The following is a 23,907-nucleotide window of genomic DNA, read 5'->3' on the forward strand; positions in this document are numbered from 1 at the left end:
GCGCATGCGTCCAGTGCCCGGCGCTCCCTGTTTCATACTCGGGCAGGAACTCTACCCGCATGCTTTTAATTCCGCTCCGCGGCGCCGGGCCGACCGTGGGCTCTGAGAGCCTGTGCGTCGCGGTTTTCGCTCCGGCCGGCACGGAGGCCGTGAGCAGCCGGTGCCCCTAACGTCTGCTCCGGAAGTAGTTTCAGCAAGTACTTCCGATCACTCTCAGTCTTCGGGCCGGACAAGGGGAGGCGAGAGTCCGGGCGTACGCCCCTCACCGGGCAGCGGCGGCCTTTGCGCCGCCCGCCCGGCGCGGACGCCCAGCCTGTGCCGGAATGGACAGAGAGACGCGCGTCTACGCCGAAAATCATTTCCGAGGCCTGCAGGGGCGGCCCCCAGGCGGCGCCTGCCCGCCCCCAGGCTGCGTGGACTTCATCGAGAATCCGGACTCGTTTTCCTACGCCGACTTCTTCAAGGGCTACCTGCTTCCCAACATGCCGTGCGTCTTCTCCAGCTCCTTCACCGCCGGCTGGGGCAGCCGCAGGCACTGGGTGACGTCCAGCGGGAAGCCCAACTTCGAGCACCTGCTTCGGAAGTACGGTGAGGATCGGGGGCCGGCAGCCGGCGGTGGGAGCGCGTACCGAGGGTGGTCGTCTTCGGAGAGCCTCGGAGGAGTCAGTGCCGCACCCTGTTGTTTCAGGAGACGTCGTTGTGCCTGTTGCCAACTGCGGGGTCCAGGAGTACAATTCGAACCCCAAAGAACACATGCCGCTTAGAGACTACATCAGCTACTGGCAAGAGTACATCCAGGGTGGCTATTTCTCTCCTCGGGGCTGCCTCTATCTCAAAGACTGGCACCTGTGCAGGTAAAGGGGCGCTGCGCGCGCAGTGGCGCTGTTTTACCTGTACCTAAACGAGCCCTGGTTGCACACGGGGGGCAGCTCATCTTCTCCCCAGTTAGGGATTTTGTTTCAGGGGGGGAAGAGGGGTAGGGAGAGAAAGGATCCCAAGCAGGCTGCACGCTCAGCGCAGACCACAACACCGGGGCTGGATCTCGCGGTTCTGGAATCACCCACCACCTGAGCGCAAATCAAGACTCCCGACGCTCAGTGGATTGAGCCAGCCAGGCGCCCCGCCCCCAGCCAGGGTGTTTCGGCACGCACAGACCTGGCTCTCTTCCGCGGTTGGAGGCGTCCTCTTCAATCACAGGGTGGGTGACTGTGAGGAATGTGGGCTCCCGCGGCCACCTCTTCTGCTTCACGTTTGCCCAGAACCCTCTTTGAGGACTCCACCCTCTCGAGCTGGCAGGTAGTACTCAGCCTTCGCCTTTCCTCTCAGGTGCCACTAGGACTGGCCTTCCCTTTCCAGCCCTGCTTTTCCAAATTAGGCCAGTGCCTGTCCACCTTGGACTGGGAGTTTCCAGTCTCCAGCAAGTCTCCATCACTGACCAGCAACTCTCTGTCTGTAAGGAGGCGTGTTGTGGTCTCCCCACCTAGCACTCGTTTCTTTCCCTGGGAGCTCTGACATGCATGGGCAGTCTCGTCCCATCTGCTGTGTTCCCACTCTCTGAGGTCGTCCTGGGGTTTTTTTGTCCCTTTCCCCTGCTCAGGGGTGTGTTTTTCACAAGCATCGACCATTGTACTCAGACCCCAGCGAGCAGCACAGGGCACAGAGTGGGTGTTAAGTTAGTGTCGGATGGATGAGTGAATGACTGAATTCTCGTTTTGCTGGTGTGGAAGGTAAGGTTCAGAAAGGTAAACTGAGACTAGATTCGCTCCCTTGAGGTTCCTGAGACTAATCCAAAAGTGCACGTGGCAGCAGCATGCCCTGGGTGCTTTCTGCCCCAGTGCTGCTTGTTCCTCACAGACCAGACACAGGTCCTGGCCCTCAGGGACTCCTGTTCCAGCAGCACGTATGGACTTGTAGACCCAGATGCTCCTGCACTGTGGATTCAGGCTTCCAGTAAACAAGAAGTGAGTTTTCTGGTGTGCGTTCTAGGTATTGCACGAGAACTTGTTCGAGAAACTTGTTCAGTGATTATATGGTGGCTGATTTTGGCTGAGTGTCACATATGGAAACCCTGGAAACCATAGAAGAAAGAACCAAGCAACACTTGGGTCAGGCAGGCAGAGGTGGCCATCAGAGTCATGACATTGGAGCAGGGTTTTGAAGGATAAGCAGGAGTCTGATGGCACATAAAGGCATGGCCGCAGAGGGAGTGGCCGGTGTTCTGGGTAACTACAGGTGGTTTGGGGCTCCTGGGGTTCCCCCCCTTGTGGCCTGTGACCATGAGAGATGTGTGAGTGGCTCCAGAAGCTTGTTCCAGCATGTTGTTGGGGGGGGCTACCCACTCCCTTGGGCTGCTTTGGTGTGCTCTTGTGCCTGGGGCCCCATCAGCTTGGTTGTGGGATCAGGTTTTTGGACCAGAGGGATTTGGAGTGTTGAGAGGTAGGAGAGAAGGATCTCAGCATATATGGGCCGGTGGTCTCGCATCCACTCAGACTGGAGGTCACTGGTGGGGTGAAAGCACAGAGGTCCCCAGACTCTGGAAAGACAGGGTGATGCAGATGAGGCATCTGGAGCTGTAGCCCAGCCAGAGGGTGAAATCCTAGAAGTGGTGCTGGAAAGTTCTGGAGCAGTCAGGTCCCTGCCTGTGTGGTCGATGCGCCCCCAAAGCCATTTTACCTGCTGTGACTGTGGTTGGGCCATGGAGGCTGTGGTCATCTGGTGGCTGGACTGGCGCTGGGTGGTCAGTTGGCACTGGCTCTGGAAGGCAGCTCGGGGTTACTCATCATTCCAGAATGCTTAGGATCTGGCATCTTGTTAGCCACTCCTGCCACAGCCCCCTGCCACCCCCTCCAGGGACTCATCGGCGGAGGACGTCTTCACCTTGCCTGTGTACTTCTCATCCGACTGGCTGAATGAGTACTGGGACTCTCTGGATGTGGATGACTACCGCTTCGTCTACATGGGGCCCACTGGCACCTGGTACAGTCTGTCCGCTTCCTCCCTCCTGCTGGCACCTCGTCCCCTCTGCTTCCCTGCATGTGGTCCTGAAGCGCATCCACTCCATGAGAGCCCCTGTTTCTGGCCAGTTTAACCCACTTCTCCCCCCCGGGGCTCTGCCTGTGGCCGTCCCACTGGAAAGAACCAGACGGCACCCAGCCAAGAGGCACTAAGGGGTTGTTTTGCACAGGTCACCGTTTCACGCCGACATCTTCCGCTCCTTCAGCTGGTCTGTCAACATTTGTGGGAGGAAAAAGTGGTTCTTCTTTCCTCCAGGGCAGGAAGAAGCCCTGCGGGATTGCCATGGTGGCCTGCCCTACGATGTGACCTCCCCTGCACTCCTTGACCGCCGTCTGTACCCCACTCGTGAGCACTGCAGCCCCCCGCTGGAGGTCACGCAGGAGGCGGGCGAGATGGTGTTTGTGCCCAGTGGCTGGCACCACCAAGTCCACAACCTGGTAGGGTGGGCACACCGCATCCCACATGCCTGCAGCATGGCCCAGACGGGCCAGGGAGGCACGTCCTGGGGTCCTCCTGGTGTGGCTCCCGCCCCAGAGAGTCCGTCTCCCCCTGTGACTGCCCCTTGGCCGGCCCACCAGTCCTCACCCCTGGCATGTTCTCAGATGCCTCTCCACAGAGAGGGTTTAGGCCCACCTCTGCTGACCCCACCCTGTCTAGGAGAGCCTGCGTGCAGGCCAGGTTCCACCAGCCCGCTCTCCCTGCTGGCACCTCTGGGACACAAGAGCAGCCCTTTCAGGGCTGGGGAGGGCTGGAAGGACCTCCAGGCCGGGGGAGGGGCGGTACCTGCCCTGGGCTCATGGGGACACCTCTGCCTCACCCCTCCCAGGAGGACACCATCTCCATCAACCACAACTGGGTCAATGGCTGTAACCTGGCCAACATGTGGCACTTCCTGCAGCAAGAGCTCTGTGCCGTGCAGCAGGAGGTCAGTGAGTGGAGGGACACCATGCCTGACTGGCACCATCATTGCCAGGTAGGCCAGCCTGGACAGGACGGGGGTGTGGGAAGTACTGGGAGGGGCTCCGCAGGGCTGCAGTGGGGACTGGGGAGGGGGCTCCACAGGGCTACAGTGGGGACTGGGGAGGGGCTCTGCAGAGCCATGGCTGCAGTGTGGGGAGGGTGTGGGGCAGCCCCCAGGGCAGCCTACATTCTCAGAGGGGGCTAGAGCTGTGGTCTTGGGGGCGTGGTAGTCTCTAGGTCTGCCTGTGTGAAGGTCCCTCTGGGCCTGGGGCAGGTCACTGGGGTTTCCAGCTTGCAGGACTCAGACCCATCCCATCGCTGGCTGACCCCCAGTCATCTCTGTCCCCATCCTCGAGAACTGGGCCAAGTCTCTGGATCCTTTGTGGTCTGGGCCCTGCCCACAGTCAGCAGATACTTGCCTGGAGCCGCGAGCAAGCTGTGGCTCACTGGCTGCTCCTCTCTGGCCAGGTCATCATGAGGGCTTGCTCTGGGATCAATTTTGAAGAATTTTACCGCTTCCTCAAGATCATCGCTGAGAGGAGGCTTCTCCTGCTGGCGAAGGGGATGGGCCCTGATGAAGTGGAGGGTGAGGGTGGCGAGGGCACTGTGCTGGGCCCCCAGCAGGCTGCTTTCGACATCGGCCGGATTGCCGAGGTGCTGGCGTCCGTGGTGGCCCACCCAGACTTCCAGAAAGTGGACACTAGCATGTTCTCGCCGCAGCCTGAGGAGCTTCTGAAGCAGCTAGAGGAGGTCGTGGTCACCACCACGACTGTTTAATGCATGCTGCGTGGATCAGGTACCCCATGACGTGACAGGATTGTGGGGCACCAGCATGGAGGGTAGGTGGTCTCCTCTGGTGCGCCTTCCGGAAATAAAGCTCCATGCTTCTGTGTAGCCTAGGACACATCACCTCCCACTGAGCCTTGTGGCCTCCAGTGTCCCAGGCATGGCTCCTGCTCTTAAGGGCGTGATAACGTCCTGGCTGTCCGCTGGCCTCCCTGGGGCCCTGATGCCTGTGCAGAGGGTCCAGGCTCCTGGTCCTGAGGTTCGGCCAGGGCTGAGTATTCTGGATCCAGTGAGGTGCTGGGTGGGAGGTGTTGATAAGTGAGATCTGCAGCAATAAGGCTGGAGTGTGCTGGGGACTCAGGTGGGGGCAGAAGGTGGCTGGGATTCTCGGTGCCCCCGGCCTTTTAGCAAAGACCAGCCTGCAAGCCCACAGGCCTCCCGTCCACGGCAGCGTGAGGCAGCCAGTGTGTCTGGCAGGGTACCCTCTGCAGCAGGACCACTGTGTGAATGTGCATCTTCCCCTGGAGCAAGCCCCTTCTTGTTGGCGGGGACTGGGGCCCAGGGCAGCCCCCAGGCCAGGGCTTCTGTCTCTGTCCCACACTAGAGCCATTGTTTACACAGAACCTGCCTTCCCTCTGCGGCCCTGTGCCCTGTCCTTGGCCTCACGCATGCCCCCAGGAATCACTGTGGTGCAGCACTCGGGCACCATTCAGGGTCTGTGGGTCTGCTGGGTTTTATTTCTCTCCTGCTTGAGACAGCCCTGCCTTTTCCCATCAGGGGTAGACCTGGAGCCCAGCGAGGGCTACATGTTTTCATCTACTCAGACTCTACCTCTTTTGTAACTTCCATCAGATGCCACCTCCTGAGTGAACCTCTCTCCTTCCCAATCAGAAGTGTCCCTTCAGTATTTCCCTGGCACTTTGCTAACTCCACATTGCATGTATCTATATTTATTACTGATCTCCTCTAGTTGATTATAAGCTCCTAAGAGTCAGGAGCTTGTGTTAACCATCTTGAACTCCCACAGTAACTTTGTAGAATCTTGTACCTATCAGATGCTGAAAGGTGTGTAAAGAATTGAATGGAGCTGAGAACCAGCAAAACTAGATGTTTCTACTGGCCATTTTGGCAGCTCTCTGATGGTACTTAGCAGTGCCCCTTAGTAAGCACACTCTCTCTGCACATAAAACAATAGACCATGAACCTAAAGATGTTTTTTTCTACCTTTCTTGTATTATGAGTCCCACTTTGATTCTGGAGCAACTCTACGTGTATGTGTGTACCATCAAAAATATCTATGCCCCACCAGCCAGGAGGTGTATAGGCAGAGATGGCACTGGTAAAGTTAATGTGAAATCAGTGGAAATTTTCTGTATTAGCATTTTGCAGGTTTGGGACTCTCCTACTTAGGTAACTATGGATAAGTACTTCCCATGGTCTCCAGGGCCCCTGTGACCCTCTTCCACCCTTCACTCATGTTTGTCATCCTAAGCCACCAAACAAGCGGTATGTGGTTCAGGGCACGTCTGCCCTGTCGAGCCTCCAAACCTTGCACGGCACCTCTGCCAGGCAAAAAAAGTTCATCGTTGCACCCTGTGGTCTATTTGAACTGCATGCTCACCTGTGCCATTCAGTTTTCACACCTGTGTGCCACTTAACAGGGTGGTAGGGTTCTCCAGAGAAATGGAACCCACAGGATCTACCTAGAGCGAGAGATGGTGAGTGAGATGTGTTGACACTGTACCCTTTGGTCCAAAGCCTGGAAACTCAGGAGGGTGTGTGTGGCAGCCTGGAAGCAGAATTGCTTCTTTGGGAAACCTCAGTCCTTGCTCATAAGGCCTTGAGCTGATTGGGTGAGGCCCACCCACACTGTGGAGCGTCATCTGCTTTGTTGAGGTGTGCAGAATTAAAAGTTAATCATATCTGAGAGATGCCTTAACAGTGATATCCAGCCTGGCGTTGGACCAAATGGGTGGGCGCTGTGGCCTGGCCAAGAGGATGTGGACCTGACCACCAATCACTCCCCAGTGTTCCCTTGCCTCTGACCACCCACCCTGACATTGAGCACCTTGCCCAGCTGCTGTGGGCAGTCGTACGGCCACCCTCTGTGTACTCCTTTGCACCGGGCCCCCCTGTACTCTGCCGTTGGACAGTCATGTTTGCACGCTTCCCTAAGTGTTTTCCAGCCACGTTTTGGCACGCTGACTAAACCAGTGTGCATTCACTGGGTTATTGAACAGTTGCCCCTTGCACCCTTGTTCCATACCATCAGCTTCCACCATGGGAATGCCCACTCTGTCATTTCTTTGCTCTTTGCACAGCCATTATTTGCCATTTCGGTCACCTTTTACACACTTGTGCACAATCCAAGTCTATGCTTGTGTGTTTTCTTCTCCAGCTTTCGCCCCAGCACATCCTTCTGCAGTGCTTACCACTTGCTCCTCCTGTGCTGTCAAACATTTGATCCTAGCACACCCACTTGGTGCTATCAGACCCTGTCTTGTTGCACACTTCCCATTCGGGACCCCTGGACTGTCCCAGGCCAGGTCATCACTTACCGTCATTCTCTTTACAGCTCCCTCCCTAGCCACGGTGTGCCATCAGATACTCGCTCTGCAAACCCATGACCACTGCATGTGTGATCATTCATCTGGCGTCCCTTGCGTGGTAATTCTGGATCTTCCAAACCAAAAAGTGCCACATGTGACAATTCTGGACCATCCAAACCAAGAGATGCCACATGTGAGCAGCTTCTTGCTCCATGTTGTTCTTTTTTTAAAGTTCATTTATTTTGAGAGTGTGAAAGAGAGGGAGAGAGAATCCCAAGCAGCCTCCACACTGTCAGCACAGAGCCCAACATGGGGTTCAGTCTAATGAACCTTGAGATTATGACCTGAGCCAAAAACAATCAGATGCTTAACCAACTGAGCCACCCGGGTGGCTTATGTTGGACGATCTGCACACTCCTTGGGCCTGGCAGACGTGAGCCCTGCTGTGTGTGTAGGTGATACTTGCAGCCACTGGGGAGGAGGGGATAACTCAGAATTGCCCCCTAATTCACCTAGCTCTTGCTTCTGTAGGCTGTCTGTTGGGATGCTACTGGAAGTCTGTGACAGGACACACAGGAAGTTATGTAGGGCCTTGGAGGCTTTCTGGCATGTCTGGTGTAGCCCTTCAGCCTCTGGTCTTGGGGAAGGATATGGGAGGGCACTCCAGTAAGCTCAGGGCAGTGTGTGTTTCCCACGGATTGGAGGCATTCTGGTATTGGTAAGGGAGCGACTGGTGCCCATGGATGGTCATTTCTGGTGACACCCCTCACCTGTCAGGCTACATCTTTCAGCCTCCTCATGGGAAATGTTGGCACTCCTGTCACATAACCAAGGCACAGGCCTTGACCAGAGTGACCATAGTGTCCCCGTCTAGGGCATTTCTGGAGTAAGCTATTGTGCAAGGCATTGTGGGGATGCTTATGGGATGAGGCCCAGCTGTAGCTCTAAATTCTGCATCACAAACCTTTCCCCTGGACAAGAAGCCAGCAGGAAAAGGAATTCTGAGGTCAGAGACCACCTCCCAGGAGGTGTTAAGTGTAGGTAAAGAGTGGACCATGGGAGGTCCTTGGGGAGGCTTGCAGAGGCTAAGTCCTGCCTGCTCTCAGTACATTTACTAATAACCTTTTTCTGGCCTCATCCTTTCCATATGTGTTCTCCCTTGCTTCTGGCTTTTGTTTTGTTTTTACGATTTTTCCCACTATGGTCTGATGGAGTTCCAGAGTATGACCTTGAAAACTGTTAATTTCTCAATCCTTGTCAGAAGAAATCTCAGCTAGAGAAGCAGAAGTTTCCCTCTTCCTCCAAATTGTAATAATACAGCTACTGTCCTGGGAGAGGCAACAGTCCTGGCAAGGGCTGTATAAAGACTCCCAAATTTGAGTGGTTGTTCCCATACCTGAGAACGTACCTCTGACCGCTAAATGCCGGGAATTCTGAGGGGCTGCCTCTGCTCCTGTCCAGGGTCACAATACTGATGTGACCATGTCCTCCGAGGGAAGAGTGTCTGGGCCTGTCTCGCAGTGGCTGGAGAGTTGTGACTGGCCCTTCTCACATCCCACACCTAAAATAAACTGATAACCCTGCAAGACTTCTTATTGAATGAGGAGTGCGTCTGTTTCATTTAAACGCAGGAAATGAAAGGACGAAATCACAACTCCCAGCTGTCGTAGAAAGAGGATTTTAATATGGTATTCACCTGTAGCTTCTACATTTATGTTCAGTATTGTCCAAATCAGTAAGCCCTTTTTTGTTGTTTTTTTTACCTGTTGTGCAAAAATTCAGTTACCCTCTCACCTCCTCTGAAATGGTCCCCTCCCACTGACCCCATCTCCTGTGGTCTCAGAGCCCTTCAGTGGCACTCATCTGCCTTTCCTCACCTGGTGAAGAGCAAAGTATGTGAAGGGGCCTTTACTCCTGGGGGAGGATGGGGTGGAGATGGGGCTTGGCAGGACTCTCACTCTCCATCGGTCTTGATGGTGGAATCTGAGAGTCCATCTATCCAACAAAGGCTGGAGCACTGGCAAGCAGAGCCATGCCTCTTGGCAGGGTCCTGGGGAGATGTAGACAAGAAGAGATAACTGCTGTCATCAGACCCAGTAGGTGCTTCACTCACCACGAGTGAATGCTTCATGGTGCCTGTGGGCACAGGTGGCAGTGACCTGTACTGTGCTCATTGGCAGTGCTCCTTAGGGTCAGCTGGTCCTCAGGTTCCTGGAAAGCAGAAGGTACTGAAGGCAGCAGGTGGTCCACAGAAGGCCAGGTCGACCTATCAACTGTCAGGCATCATGCCCAGCCATGGGAGAGATTCAGTGATGAGACCAGAGTCTGGTGGTGGCCTGGGCTGACATGTTTGGAGGGAAGTGGTGCTGGCTGCCCGGGTCAGCCACAACCTAGAGAAGGTGGTCAGTTAGAAGATGCCCTTCATGAACTAGAAACAAAGAAAACTAAACTGAATAAATGTTAGAGGAGAGATTAATGTAATTAAGAACAGAGCAGTAGAGAAAATCAGCAAAACTTTTTTTCTGGGGAAAAAATGCAAAAATTGTCAAGCCTTACCTAGGTTGACTAAGAGAAATCTAGACAGGGATTAGAAACAGAGTTTGAAAAACACTGCCAACCCTACAGAAATAAAAGGGTTTATTAAAAGAGACTGCGAACAATTGAACAGCAACAAATTGGATAATCTTGATGAAATGTAAAAATTCCTAGAAGCACAGGAACTACAAAACATTCTACTGGTGAATCCTACCAAACATTTAAAGAAGAATTAATACCAGTTCTTCCCATCTGACAAATCCAAGAGGAGGGAACATTTCTGATTTCTACAAGGCTAAATTACCCTAATACCAAACAAAGCTAAAGACCCCACAGGAAAACTATAGATCAATATCCTCTATGATACAGGTGCAAAAATGCCCGAATAAATCATAGCAAACAGAATCCAGCAGTAAATTAAAAGATTATACATTATGGCCAACGGATTTACCCCAGGGATTGAAAGGTTGTTCCATATATGAAAATCTATTATATTAGAATGGAGGAGAAGAAATTTACACAATCATCTCCACTGCTGCAGAAGGAGTATTTGACAAAATCCAACATGCTTTCACAATAGGAGAACTCAGTAAAGGAGAAATAATGGGAAATGTCCTCAACATGATAAGGGCATGTATGAAAAATCCACAAGTACCATCATGCACAGTTTACTGACAGCTTTCTCCCTAAGGTCAGGAACAGAGACACCCACTCCCACCACCCCTACTCAACATTTCACCGAAGGTCTGGATGGAGCAATTAGGCAAAAAAAGTAAAACATCCAAATTGGAAAATAGGAGGTAAGACTGTCCATTAACAGATGACAAGATCTTGTATGTAGAAAATCCTAAAGAACACACACACACACACACACACACACACACCTGTTAGAGCTAATAAATTCAGTCAGGCTGCAAGATACAAGGTAAATGGAATAGAATTGAGACCCAAGAATTAAACCCATACATGTGTGGTCAGTGGATTTTTCAACAAAGGCACCAAGACCATCCAATGAAGGAAAACAAACTTCAAACAGTAGTGTTGGGGAAAGTGAATATCCATATGCAAAAGAGTAAAGCTGAAGCCTTACCTCACACCATATATAAAGATTAACTCAGAATAGATCCAACACCTAAATTTAAGAGCTAAAATTCTAAAACTGTTAGACAAAAAACACGGGCCAACCTTCATGTCATTTGATTTACACTGGTTTCTTGAATATGACACCAAAAGCACAGGCAATAAAATATAAAACAAATTGGACAGCATCAAAACTTAAAACTTGTGTGTGTCAGTGCTGCCTGGGTGGCTCAGTCGGTTAAGCGTCCAACTTCAGCCCAGGTCACGATCTCATGGTTTGTGAGTTTGAGCCCCACATCAAGCTCTGTGGTGACTGCTCAGAGTCTGGAGCCTGCTTCAGATTCTATGTCTCCCTCTCTCTTTGCCCCTCCCTAGCTCACGCTCGCACTCGCTCTGTCAAAAATAAAAAAAATTTTGTGTGTCAAAGGACACAAGAGGTAAGGAAACAACCCACATGATGGTAGAAAATACTTGCAAATAATAAATATGATAAGAGTCTTTTATCGATAAAACACAGACATTGCAGTGATACCATTTCACACCTGCAAAGGTGACTATAATTTAAAAAACAAGGAACAACAAGTGTTGGTGAGGTTGGAGGCCTCATACATCCCTGGAGTCGGGGTGGGAGATGTACAATGGTGCAGCCTTTGTGCAAAACACTGGCAGTTTCTGAAGAAGTTAGACACAGACTTGCCATTTGACTCAGCAATTCTTCCCACACAGTTGAAGACAGACGCTCAAACACATGTCTGTACACGAACATTCATAGTAACGTTATTTGCAATAGCCAAAAAGTGGAAACAACCCAAATGTTCATCAGCAACAGATAAGTAAATTTGTGGATATGGATATGGGATGAATAAAGGCCATTTCTTTACATGTACACTGAAATATTTGGCCACAATACGGATCATATACTGGGACATGACACAGCATGGATGGGACTTCAAAAATACTATGCTTGGTGACAGAAGCCACACACAAAACCACAGATTGGTTCCACTTAAATGTGCAAAATAGGTAAAACTATGGAAACAGAAAAAAGATGATTGGTTTCCAGGGTCCAGGGGTAATGAAGAGGGACCACTTCATGAGGGGGGATAGGGTTTCTGTTTGAGGTGATGAAATGTTCTGAAACTAGACAGTGGTGGTGGTTTCAGAGCATTGCAAATGTACTTGATGCTGGTGAATTGTACAATTTAAAATACTTTAAAAGAAAATTTTTATTTTATATAAATGTTATAACAAAACACTTAATTGTAAAGTATAAAAAGAAAAAGCGACAAAAGAAAAAAATAGGAAGGAAGAGAGCAAGCCAGGCTCTGGTTATGGAGTTGGCACTGGAGGTGAGCTGACTCTTGCTCTGGAGCCGGTGCAGGTGTGGATCTGCTCTCAGAGATGGAGCTAGAGCCTGTACTTCAGCTGGCCTGGAAGTGGGTGTTTGAGCTGCCTCTAGCTCTGGAGTTGGTGGTAGTGATGGTACTTGAGCTCTTTCTAACTCTGATGGAGCTAGAGCTGTTGCTGTACTGGTTCTAGCTGTGGAGCTGGTGCTATAGCTGCTCTTCCTCTAAACCTGGCACCGGCTCTGATGCCATAGCTCATGCCAGAGCTGGCTCTCGCCCTTATGCTGGTGCAGAATCTGGCACTGGTGTGGGCTCTGGCTCTGGAACTAGTTCTAGACTTGGTGGTGGAGCTAGCTCTTGCTCAGAACTTGGTGCTGTTTCTAACTCTGAGATTAGTTTTGGATCCAGAGCTCATGCTAGAGCTATTGCTGGAACTGGCATAGGAGTGGGTGACATAGTCTCTATCTCTGGGGTTGGTGCCAGACCTGATGATGGAGCTGACTGTAGCTCAGAGGATGGTGAATACCCTCACTCTGGAACTAGCACTGGAGCCAGTGCCAGAGCTGGCTCAAACTTGGGAGCTGATGTAAGAGCTCGTGCTGTAGTTGACCCCATCTCTCTATCTGGTGCCAGAGATGGTGCTAGAGTTGGTTCTGAACCTGGCTTTGAATCTTTTCTTTTTCTTTCTCCCTTCCTTCCTTCCCTCCCTCCTTCCTTCCTTCCTTCCCTTCCTTTCCCTCCTTCCCTCCCCTCCCTTCCTCCTCCTCCTCCTCCTCCTCCTCCTCCTCCTCCTCCTCCTCCCTCCCTCCCTCCCTCCCTCCCTTCCTTCTTTCCTTACTTCCTTCATTCCTTCCTTCCTTCCAGAGCTGGCAACAGAGCTGACTTTACCACTGGAGCTGGTGCTAGAAATGGCTCTCACTGTAATAATTTTGCAGATGCTGGGGCTAGCTCTGGAGCTGTGGTGGAGTTGGAAATGGACCTTGTGCCAGAACTCGTGCTCAAGCTATCTCTGGAGTTGACTTCAACTCTGGAGATGGTAGACTGATGCTCACAGAGCAGTTGCTAAAGCTGGCAACACAGCTGTCATTAGCTCTGGATCTGGCTTCAGAGCTGACATGAACTGCAGGCAGAGTAATGTTCAACCAACATGATTACCTTTCCATGTGACTTTCCAAAAACAGAAAACACCCTATTGCCTTTAAGAGAAACCCAAGCCAACCCAAGAGCCATGTCCCAGGAAGGGTTCCCAGACTAGAGTTCACCAAAGGAGTGGGCTGAGGCCACTCTCTGCTCCTGTGTTTGTGGCCCAGCCCCCTCTTCCATCATCACAGCAGCCACCCTAATTCTTCTGACCCTCTGGCTCTGCCTCAGTTGGCTTCCACTGGGTGAGGAACATCTGGGCAGAGCAGCAAGTCCAGACCAGGCACGTTAAGTTGTGCTGGTCCACTAGCATTTTGGGGAGAAAGGTATGGAAACTGACAGAGATCCTCTGGGGACTGGTCCAGCCAGGCACCCAGGATTGGAGAGAAGGTGCTGGGGGAAGGCAGGCAGACAGCAGAGTCAGAGGACACCCAGGAAGACACTCCCATAGCAATACCCATACGCTTCAAACCCCAAAGGCCCACACTTGGAGGTGTAGCCCCTCCATCAAGGAGGGGACAGTCCCCCTGAAGCAGGGAACTGAAACAGATGTCTACTGTCCCTCTTCTGCCTAGAAATTCACCTTTAGGGAGCAGCCAAGGTAGGGCCTAGAGGGTTGCTATCTACCAGTTGGATGAGAGCTAACCCCCAGTATCTGCCAGGGAGTGGAGCTTCCCTCGGCCAAGGCCATCAGCTCAGCTGGAAGGGTCTTCCCTCTCCGGAAGCCTACTCCTTTCCCCTTGTTCCATTTAGGGGTTAGGGTCCCCGAGGACCTCCTCAGACACTGCCAGCTTCTGGCAGTGGCAACAGGAAGGCTGACCTTTGAGAGGAGAATCTCTCAAACACCCCTCACTGGAAAGTTAGGCAAGAGCATGGACCAGGCCCCAACATCTGCCATCCCAGCTCCCAGGGCCTGATTGTGGTGAGAACAGTCGTGAGGGTGGGGTCTGGGTGAGCCCTCAGTAGGTACAGCTGGCCATCAGCTGGCCATCTTGGACCTGCACTCCTAATGTCAGGTCATATGACCCCTCATCTCTCTCTCCCCAGACAAACAGGGCCTCATCTGACAACCTCCTGCTTTCTCTGCTCCACCCTAATTTTCTCCTTGTCACCAACAATGGGACAACATGGAGGCAAGAAGTGATGTGGCCAGGGGGTTAGGGTAACTGAAGTCACAGTGGTGGCTTGGGCTCTCCTGTGTTATTCTTGGGTCCCTCTTGCCAAATGGCCACAGGCACTGGGGTGAGGGCTGAGCCAATGTCTATAGCAACAGAAAAGGCTGTCATTTGGGTTTTCTGAGCCCAGAGCCTCAGGAAGTCAGTACACATCAGGAGGACACTTTGCTCAGGGCAGTATCTCTGTCCAAGTGAGCTGGTAAGGGCTGTCTCTAGAATGTGGGTGCCCAAGGTATCTTGGGGACCTATCACCAAGGAACTGAGGTCTCTTCCTAGGGTCCCCTTCCCTGGGCCCCTCCTCAGATAGGATCACCCCCCAAAAGGCCCCTCTGGGCTTCTGACTGCTCACCCTGCTGCCCCAACCCATGTCCATACACAGTTACACCAACACGGCCCCCAAGATGGCCTGGGTGCAGCCAGGACCCCAGCTCTGAGGACACAGAGGACACAGACCTGACTGTTCTGTAACCCTGGATGAATCACTGCCTGTCAGGCATCTCCACTGCACAGTGGGAATTATCCAGCATTTACTTCCCAGTGATGTGATCAGGTACATGTGAGATGCCCCTTCCAGGCAGAGAAGTGGTGTCTGTCCCATGTAGCTCAGACACTGAGATGTAGCCTGGGGCCTGGGTGCCAGTGCCCTGACCTCCCCCTCCTGCCCTCATGCCCCAGTCTGCACCGTGAGGGGCCTGAAATAGCAGAAAGGCAGACAGCTTTCCATTCTGGCATCACAAGTTCAATGGCCTGTTGCCATGTTTAGGATCAGACCAGAGTGCCTTGTCTTGGCCATGTGGTGGCATCCTGGCAACCCCCACTTCCTGGAGCCCACATCCTTCTGTAATGTGCCCGCCGCCCCTGCCCTGAGCAGGGAGGCCTGGTCACTCCTGTCTAACTGTGAAGGATGCAAAGTGCGAGGCTGTCACCTGCCGGATGCCACTGCGAGAAGCCCAAGGCTCTGTCTTGTTCATTGTCTCCTGTATTCCCTCCTGTGTTTTTCTCTATCTGCATCTGCCCTTCTCTGTGCCTCTCTCCCTCTCTGTGTCTCTGTCCCTCTATCTAAATGACTCCCCCTGACCCCTGGCTATGGGAGAACAAGCTGCCTTTTTATGTGCTGCCTTGTGGAGAACCCCACGTGGCAACGAACTGAAGGAGGGCCCTGGCACCCTCTGTCAAGGACTCAGGAGTGAGGGGCTTGGTAGAGGGGCATCCCCAGTTGAGCCTCAGTGGAGAGCACAGCCCAGCCTCCTGGGAGACCCTGAAGCCAAGGCTCCTGCTAAGCCTGTGAGGCACTGCAGGCTGTGAGCCAGGAAGCTTTGGGCAGGGTGACCGAAGGCCATAGATGGATAGATTGATAGGTAGCTGATGCCCTCTGCCAGGCTCTGCCTGCCTCCCATGACTGCCTTGCTCCTTCTCCTCCGCTCTCTTCCCTCCCCTTCTCCTTCCTCCTTCCTCTCTGCTCTCTCCTCCCCCTCCCCTTCTTCTCCCTCCCCCTCCCCCTACCACCTCCCCTCTCTCCACCTTCCTCCCACCTCTCTTCTCCCTCTGTCTTCCTCCTTCCTCCTCCTCTACATTCCTCCCCCTCCCCTTCTCCTTCCTCCCTCCTCTCCTCTCTCTCCTCCTCCCTTCCCTCCTCCCCCTCCCCCTTCTTCTTCCTCCCTCTTCTCTTCTCCTTCCCCCCTCCTCCACCTCCTCCTCCTCCTTCCTGGTCCTCCTCCCCATCCTCCCCTCCCCTTCTTCTCTCTCCTCATCTCATCTCTTTCACTCCCTCTTCTTTCCTCCTCTCCCCTCCGCCCTGTACTGGCTTTTCTCCTTGCACATGCGTTTGCTTTTGCCCCTCTACCCTCCAGACCGTGAGCTCCTGGAGGGCAGGGGCCACCCAGAACTGTGGCATCGGGGCCGAGTGCTTGGTGTCAGTAGGTGAAGGAGGAGGTGAGGGGATGCGGAGTCCCTCGCACCCGTGAGCAGCTAGCATTTGGGACCCGGAATTATCGTCTGGCCCGCTCTGGCGGTGGGAGCGGCCCTCCCCCTGGTGGACGGCGCTGGAACTGCATCCCAGGCGGGACACCTGGAGCCAAACCCGCCTGTGCCTGTGAGCAGGTGGGGGCTCCCCAGTGTCCAGTGGACGGAGGAGCCGGCGGCAGGCTCCCCTGTTCCCTCACAAGGTCGCCTCAATAGGCGGCCACATCCCCACTGCCAAACTAAGATCCGAGGCTCTAGTGAGGATGGTCACCTCTCTAAATCATGCTGGAGTCAGAATCCAGTGCTCGGCACATGCCGAACCACACCAGCTCCTGGCCCCCGAGTCCCCACGCGACCCTACTAAAAGGACCACCAGGGTTCCCAAACACAGTGGGCCATCCCTAGAGGACCAAGTCCAACCCACGCTTCTCTGATCATGTGGAACCCTTTGGGTCACCCACTTCACACACCCGACTTGTAAGGGAAGAAACTGAGGCCTTCTCTCCTGTAGTCCTCTCACCAGGGAAGGCTGCTCATCCTAGTTCCAGGTGTCTGCATGGAGGACACAGGACCCCAAGCCCTGTCCTCTCCAGAGTGTTTCACCGGTGGCCCCAACCCAGGTGGGCCCCACAAACCATCAGCCCAGCACCTGTACCCTCCTCTTTCTCTGGGCCTGGGCATGCTGCTAGGGGACTGGATGCATGGCAGTCCTGGCCCATGGCAGAGCTGTCTTCAACCTCTTCAAGTCTTCTTTCCCCTTGCCACCTCCAGTGCCTGCTTCTCCTCTGGGTCCCCATCCATGCTCCCTACCTGGACGTCCCTGTGGGGGGGTGGGACTTGGAGGGTGTGCAGAGGAACAGACCCTACATGGGTAGTGGTAGACAGAGTCTCTCATGTCCCTGGAAGATCTTATTCCCAAAACATGCCCCATGGGAGGGGCTGAGTGAGGGGAGCAGGTCGAGTGTCTGAGACAGGGGTCCAGTGCCAACAACACCGGCCATCAGGGAGTTAGCTTCTGGGTCGGCGTAAGGCTGGGGTTTCTGATTGGGTTTGAGGTCAGGTTTGAATTTGGGTTTATTGTTTAGAGTTCAGATTCCGAATGGAATTGCAAGATCACATCTTAAATGTACGTTCTGCTTTTTTGAAGAACTGCCAGACCCTTTTCCACAGTGGCTGAGACATTTTACATTCTCATTCATAACATGCTAGGATGCCAATTTCTCCATGTCTGCACCAACTCGTGTTCATGTCCACTGTTTCTGTAATAGCCGTTCTAATGGATGTGAAGTGCACCTCTCTGTGGTCTTGATTTGCATTTCCCTGACAGGCTTCATGGGAGTCCACTCCAACCTGGCCCCTCAGTGCCTTCCATCACCCTATTCTCTTAATCTCCCCTGTCTCTTTACCCTCTGTAATGTTTCCTTTCCCCTCACGTCATAGAAACTGGAGCGCACAGCGTGTAGTTTACTTGGGTCAGTTTTTTGTGTGTGTGTTGTCATATCCATTAAGATCCATCCATTTCTTTGCGTGGCTTGAGACCATTCTTTCATATTGTTGAACAGTATTCCATTCATGGATGCTTACATGTCCCTCACGCGGCTATTGATACACCTTTTGAAGGATACCCTGATTTTTACAAGTATTTGGCCATCACGAAGAGATGATGTGCATAATTGCACACAGGGTTTTGCGTGACATGAATTTCAAAGCGGTTGTCCAAATACCCAAGAATGCAATCATTTACCTTTGGGAAAAGCTGCCCAACTGTCTTCCAAAGTGGCTGTGCCATTGTGCATCTTACCTACAGTGAATGAAACTTCCTGTTGCTATTTTTTCCCTTTAAGATCCTAGCTATTGTGGTAGGCATACAGTGCTATGTTGCTGTTTTCATTTGCTTTTCCTTACTGACAAATTGTTGACCATTATTTTGTATGCTTGTCATTGGTATATCTCATCTGGTTCACTGTGTTTGCACATATTTACCAATTTTATTTGGATTGTTTGTCTCGATTTCTTTTGGGGTTTCTTTGTATGTATTTTTTTCTTTGTACATTTTCCATAGAAGTCCTCTTTCACATGTGTTTTCCAAATATTTTCTCCCAATCTGGCTTATCTTTTTGTTCTCTTAACAAAACATTCACAGAGAGGCATTTTAAATTTTAATAAGGTAAATGCCAGCAAAATTTTTTAATGGACTGGCTTTTGGTGTTTTATTTAAAAAATGAATCAACCATCCCAAGGTCGTGTAGATTTTGCCTGTGTAATCTTTATAGTTTTGCATTTGAAAATTTATGTCTATTTTGTTTACTTATGTTTATTTTGAGTGAATGCTTACATGTGCATTCATATTTCCCCCATCTCCCAATTGTTCTATCACCGTTTGTGGGACAGACTTTCCTCAGCATTGATTTACCTTTGTCCCTTTGACAAATCAATGACTACATTCACATGGCTCTATGTTGTGCTTTGCTGTTTTCTTTATTCCTTCACCAATATCACACTCTCCTCACTGCTGTAGCTTTATGACAAGAACCCACATGTGTGGGTTCTTCAACGTGTTCCTCAGTCTTACATCATCTAGTCTCAGTGTGGACCATTTGTCAGTATCTGTGATGGTAATTTGATGAGGGCCATGGAATCTGTAGATCAAGGTAGAAGGAATCGCCATGGCAACAATTTTGAGTGTATTGCTCCTGAACAAGTAATATTTCTGCATTTATTTATATTTCAATTTATCTCCCAACCCATGTCTCAGTTTTCTCTGAATGCATATTATATATATACTTGGTTAGATTTATATTATGAACTTTAATTTTTTGCCCTGGTACTGTAGCTTGTTTTCATTTCAAATTTCAATTTGTTTTATGCATCATTGCTGATTGTCTTAGTCTATCTGGGCCTCTATAACAGAACACCACAGATAGGGGCTTACAAACAGTAGACATTTGGGGGTGCCCGAGTGGCTCAGTCAGTTAAGCATCTGACTTTGGACTGTGGTGCAGGTCATGATCTCAGGGTTCATGGGATTGAGCCCCTGAGTCAGACTCTGTGCTGACAGCATGGAGCCTGCTTGGGATTCTCTCTCTCTCCCTCTACCTGCCCTCTCTCTCTCTCTCTATCTCAAAATAAACAAAAAAAAACTTAAAAAGAACAGTAGACATTTATTTATCATACTTTTGGATGCTGAAAGTCTGAGACCAGGGTGGCAGGATGATAGGGCGAGGGCTCACTCTCTGGTGACAAACTTCTTGTTGTGTCCTCACATGGAGAGAAGGGGCTAGGGGCTCTTTTATAAGGGGAACAATGTGGGGGTTAGGACTACCAACCCCCCATGCAGTGAAACATTCATGTATAACTTTAGATTCCACAAACTTCTCTACTAACAGCCTACTGTTGAGCAGAAGCATTACTGATAATGTAAACAGTTCACTAACATATATTTTTATATGTGTTTCATATACAGTAGCCTTACAATAAAGTAACCTAGCAAAGATAAGACTTTATTAAGAATATCATAAGGAAGAGAAAATACATTTACAGTGCTGTTCTGGATTTATTTTTAAAAATTTACATATGAGTGGACCCATGCATTTTAAGGACCCTTGTTCAAGGGTCCACTGTAATCCCAGTCACCAGAATGCCACCCCAATGATCTAATCACCTAGAGGTCCCTCATTCTAGCACCATCACATTGGGGGTTTGGATTGAATATGTGAACTTTGGGGAAGCTCAAACATTCATACCATAGCACTGATATGTCAATTATTTCATTTTAGACATCTGCATTAATAAAGAAATAATATCACTGCTGATTCGTGTTAACTTTCTTTGCAACATTTTATTTTTTATTTTTTCAAGCTTATGTATTTATTTTTGAGAGAGTGAGAGCACAGGTGGCAGGGGGCAGAGAGAGAGAGAGGGAGAGAAAGAGAATCCCAAGCAGGCTCTGCACTGTCAGCGCAGAGCCCGATACAGGGCTCCATCCCACGCACTGCCAAAACCAGAGCCAAAGTCAGACGCTTACCCCACTGAGCCACACAGGCGCCCCTCTCTGCAACATTTTAATCCTTTCTAACTTCAAGCCACATAGCTTACCATACTGCCATTCCACTGTATTTTCTTCTGGTTGACATAGAGATGAGTCTCCTCTCAATTCCAACATGGAAATATTTATGCATTCAGTGAATCACACTTGACTCTGGATGAATATTCTCTTAGGAATGTTCTAACATCAGGACATTTATAATCCATCTAGCGCTCTGATTCATTATTGGTGATATTTGCCTATAAATAACAATTGGACACAAATGAAAAGTGACACCATCACAATCCGAAAGGAGAATGCACACATTATTTGGAAATTGACCAAATGTGGAAATACGTACACACGTGTGCAGTACGTTGAGGCAGCGTGTTGACCAAGCACATTAATAACTTGTGCCATAGTGGCAGAAAGCACCCCAGCCTGTCTGTCGACCACATGGTGTGCTCTGCAGGACAACACAGACCTAGGGCTGTTGCAATATTACTGACCAAGACAGGTCACATACCCATGGAGCAGTCATCCCCATAGCGAGTAGGTGGGGCTATGGATGAGGGCATAGGGTTCAGGTTCAGCTCCGGTTAGATTCCAGTTCAGGTTTAAGGGCTCAGGTTTGGTTTGGGGTTCAAGATTCAGGTCTGGAGGTAGGTATGGGTTTAAGGGTCGGGTTCAGGTTGTGTCTGGTATAGAGTTAGAGCTCAGGTTAGGGTCAGTGTTTGGGTTCAAGGTTAAGGTTTGGGTTTGAGTTTGGTAATGGGTTAAGGTTTAGGGTTAGTGTTAGGGTTCAGGTTAGGGTTCGGGTTCACGTATGGGTTTGTGTTAAGGTTGGGGGTTCTGGTGCGGGTTAAGGATCAGGTTAGGGTTCAGGTTTAGATTCTGGTTAGGGATCAGATTCGGGTTGGGCACAGGTTCAGGATCAGTTTTGGGGTTGGGTTGGAGTATGGGTTCACATTCAGGTTAGCTTTAGTGTTTGGACTGAGGTTCAAATTGGGCCAGGTTCAGGTTGGTGTTTGGAGTAAGGTTTGGAATTTAAGGTTCAGATCTGGGTTAAGGAGTGGCTTTAAAATTACGGTTCAGGTTCACCTTGAGGATTGGGTTCGAATTTGTGATTGGATTTGAGTTTGGTTTTGGGTTAGTGTTAGGTTTTGAGTTAGGATTACAATATGGGTTCTGGTTCAGGATCAGGAATGGTTTCGGGTTAGGGTTCAGGCTCAGGTTCGGGCTCTGGTTCTGGTTTGGGTTAGGGCCAGTGTGAAAGTATGTGCCCATTATCCTGTAGTTCAGTAACCTCTCTAGAGAGAGAAGTTTAGGGCTAAGGTTATGGTTAGGGTCATGGTTAGGTTTATGGCTCTGAGGCTAGGGGTTTGGTACCAGGCTTAGGGTTTGGTTTAGAATGAAGTTTGCACTCAGAATATTACTCTCTAGCTCCTTCCATGTAGTTGCAAAGTGTATGATTTCAATGAAATCATTTAATGAAAGTAAGTCAGATCATGGAGGCTGAGTTTCAGCAGCAATTGGAGAAGAGAGATTCACTCAGAGAGCTGTGCAGTAAGCAATTCCATAAATGTTCCAAAGGCAAAAGCACATGAGGTGGGGACAGCAGTTAGGAATCGCTGGGCAAGGTCTGTCCTCTGTTCCCCAATTTCCTCCCCTCATCGGCTGTGGGATTTTTTCGTTGAAATAAAGCTGCTGTTCCTGGCTGGCCAGCTATGTGTTGTGGAAACCCCAGTCTGCTGCTGGGGTGCCACCATCAGAGATCAAGCTGGCACCAGGGCTGTGAATCCTTCCTTCCCCCACCATCCAGGCACCAAGTACACACACCTGCTGAAGTGGGACCAACCTTGAGCATCTTATCAGGTATCTGAGGTATCACCACTAGGTTGCCTGTCACCATAGCAACTGGAAAGTTCTAGGGGAACACGAAGGGGAGAGTTTCCCTTGGGATCTTTCTTGATTCAGATCCTACATTGCTGGTGGTTTATCTCAGGGGAAAACCCATGAGTGGAACTTCTGCCTTGTGGTCCCACAATGTCCTTTCTGGAGGAAAAGTCTGCCTGTGTGACAAGATGATTCTTCTACCCGTGTGTGGGCGACTATGGGGCCCCAGGTGGGCGCTGCCCTGGGGTGGTGTCCCTACTTCGCTTCCATCCTCCCTTCTCCTGGTGTCCGTGAAACAAGCAGAGAAATGGAAGAGCCAGTGTAACTTGGAAGAGGCCTCATCCCTTGACATGCTCGGGACCATCACACCTGATACTACTGTAAGTATGGTCAGAGGAAATGCCCATGGACACTACAAGGCTGTTGTGTCATGAATCATTACTAACAATCACAGTGTCTGCAGTTTCAGGGACTATATCAGTTGCTCCCAAGACACACCAACATGTCTAGGGGCCCCACTGCCCATAAAGGTTCACAGTGGCTGGGAAGTCACTGTTTCCACTTGACAGATGGTGACAGCACCTCTCGGACCTGCCTGCTCTAAGCAGCCTGGGCAGCAGGGACCCGTTTGCAGCTTGGCCTTCCTGCTCCACACAGCACCTGCTCTCCAGCATCTTCCCTGTGTCTTGTGTCTCTCATCTCTTTCCCCCTGCCTTTCTGTTCCCTGTCCCTAACTTCCTGCCAAGTATTCCTACAAGCCAGCCGTTCAGCCCTAGGGAAAGTGGATGTCCAGGAGAGGCTCACCATACTCAATGAATTTCAGGACATTCTTGCTATTACTTCCAAGGCCAAAAGACTTCCCAGCTCCCTGGGCGCATCCTGGCTCTTTGCTGGCAATGAAGGCACTGTTTAAACCTTCATTATTTTAAAATAACAAGTATTGGTGAGGATGCGGAGAAAAAGGAACCCTCCTGGTGGGAATGCAAACTGGTGCTGCCACTGTGGAGAACAGAATGGAGGTTCCTCAAAAAGTTAAAAATAGAACCACCTGATGATCCAGGAATTCCACTCCTGGGGATTTACACAAAGGAAAGGAAATCACTGTCTGGAAGAGATCTCTGCACATCTACATTCGTGGCAGCATTGTTCACAATGGCCAGTCATGGAAACAGGTCAAGTGTCCATCCAATGAGTGATGAATATACAAAGGAATATTGCTCAGCTGTAAAAAACATTGGGCAGATCTGAGGATGTTATGCTGAGTGAAATAAACCAGACACACAAGAAAAGGCTGCGCGGTCTCACTTACATGTGGAATCTGAAGAACAGGCAGAAGCTGAGCACAGAATGGCGTGGGGTGGGGGCATGTTGATCCCAGGGCACATGGTGGCAGTGATGCAGGAGGAAGTTGGAGACCTGGTGCCCGACACAGTGACTAG

The 23,907-nt window shown here is 50.9% G+C and overlaps 1 protein-coding gene across 2 annotated transcripts; it reads left to right on the plus strand.

Annotated features, from left to right (window-relative positions):
* The first annotated feature begins 184 nt into the window (after positions 1–184).
* Positions 185–8,908, plus strand: JMJD4 (jumonji domain containing 4). Of its 2 annotated transcripts, XM_053218893.1 has the most exons (7): positions 185–588; positions 689–854; positions 2,851–2,976; positions 3,185–3,452; positions 3,842–3,988; positions 4,444–4,771; positions 7,337–8,908. In XM_053218893.1, exons 1-6 carry the CDS (start codon positions 324–326, stop codon positions 4,750–4,752), a joined length of 1,281 nt encoding a protein of 426 aa, XP_053074868.1. In that variant the 5' UTR covers positions 185–323; the 3' UTR covers positions 4,753–4,771; positions 7,337–8,908. The 2 variants fall into 2 exon arrangements, with proteins under 2 accessions (XP_053074868.1, XP_026906468.2); XM_027050667.2 differs by having other exon boundaries at positions 187–588; positions 4,444–8,908.
* Positions 8,909–23,907: the final 14,999 nt, after the last annotated feature.

This window comes from Acinonyx jubatus, chromosome A1, assembly GCF_027475565.1.
Source record: "Acinonyx jubatus isolate Ajub_Pintada_27869175 chromosome A1, VMU_Ajub_asm_v1.0, whole genome shotgun sequence".
In the NCBI taxonomy this organism is placed as follows: Eukaryota; Metazoa; Chordata; class Mammalia; order Carnivora; family Felidae; genus Acinonyx; species Acinonyx jubatus.

Excerpts from the sequence above, each read along its gene's own strand:
- JMJD4 (XM_053218893.1), top strand. The coding sequence starts at position 324 with ATGGACAGAGAGACGCGCGTCTACGCCGAAAATCATTTCCGAGGCCTG. Across the intron at positions 589-688 it reads GCACCTGCTTCGGAAGTACG|GAGACGTCGTTGTGCCTGTT; the intron begins GTGAGGATCGGG and ends CTGTTGTTTCAG. Across the intron at positions 3,453-3,841 it reads ACCACCAAGTCCACAACCTG|GAGGACACCATCTCCATCAA; the intron begins GTAGGGTGGGCA and ends CACCCCTCCCAG.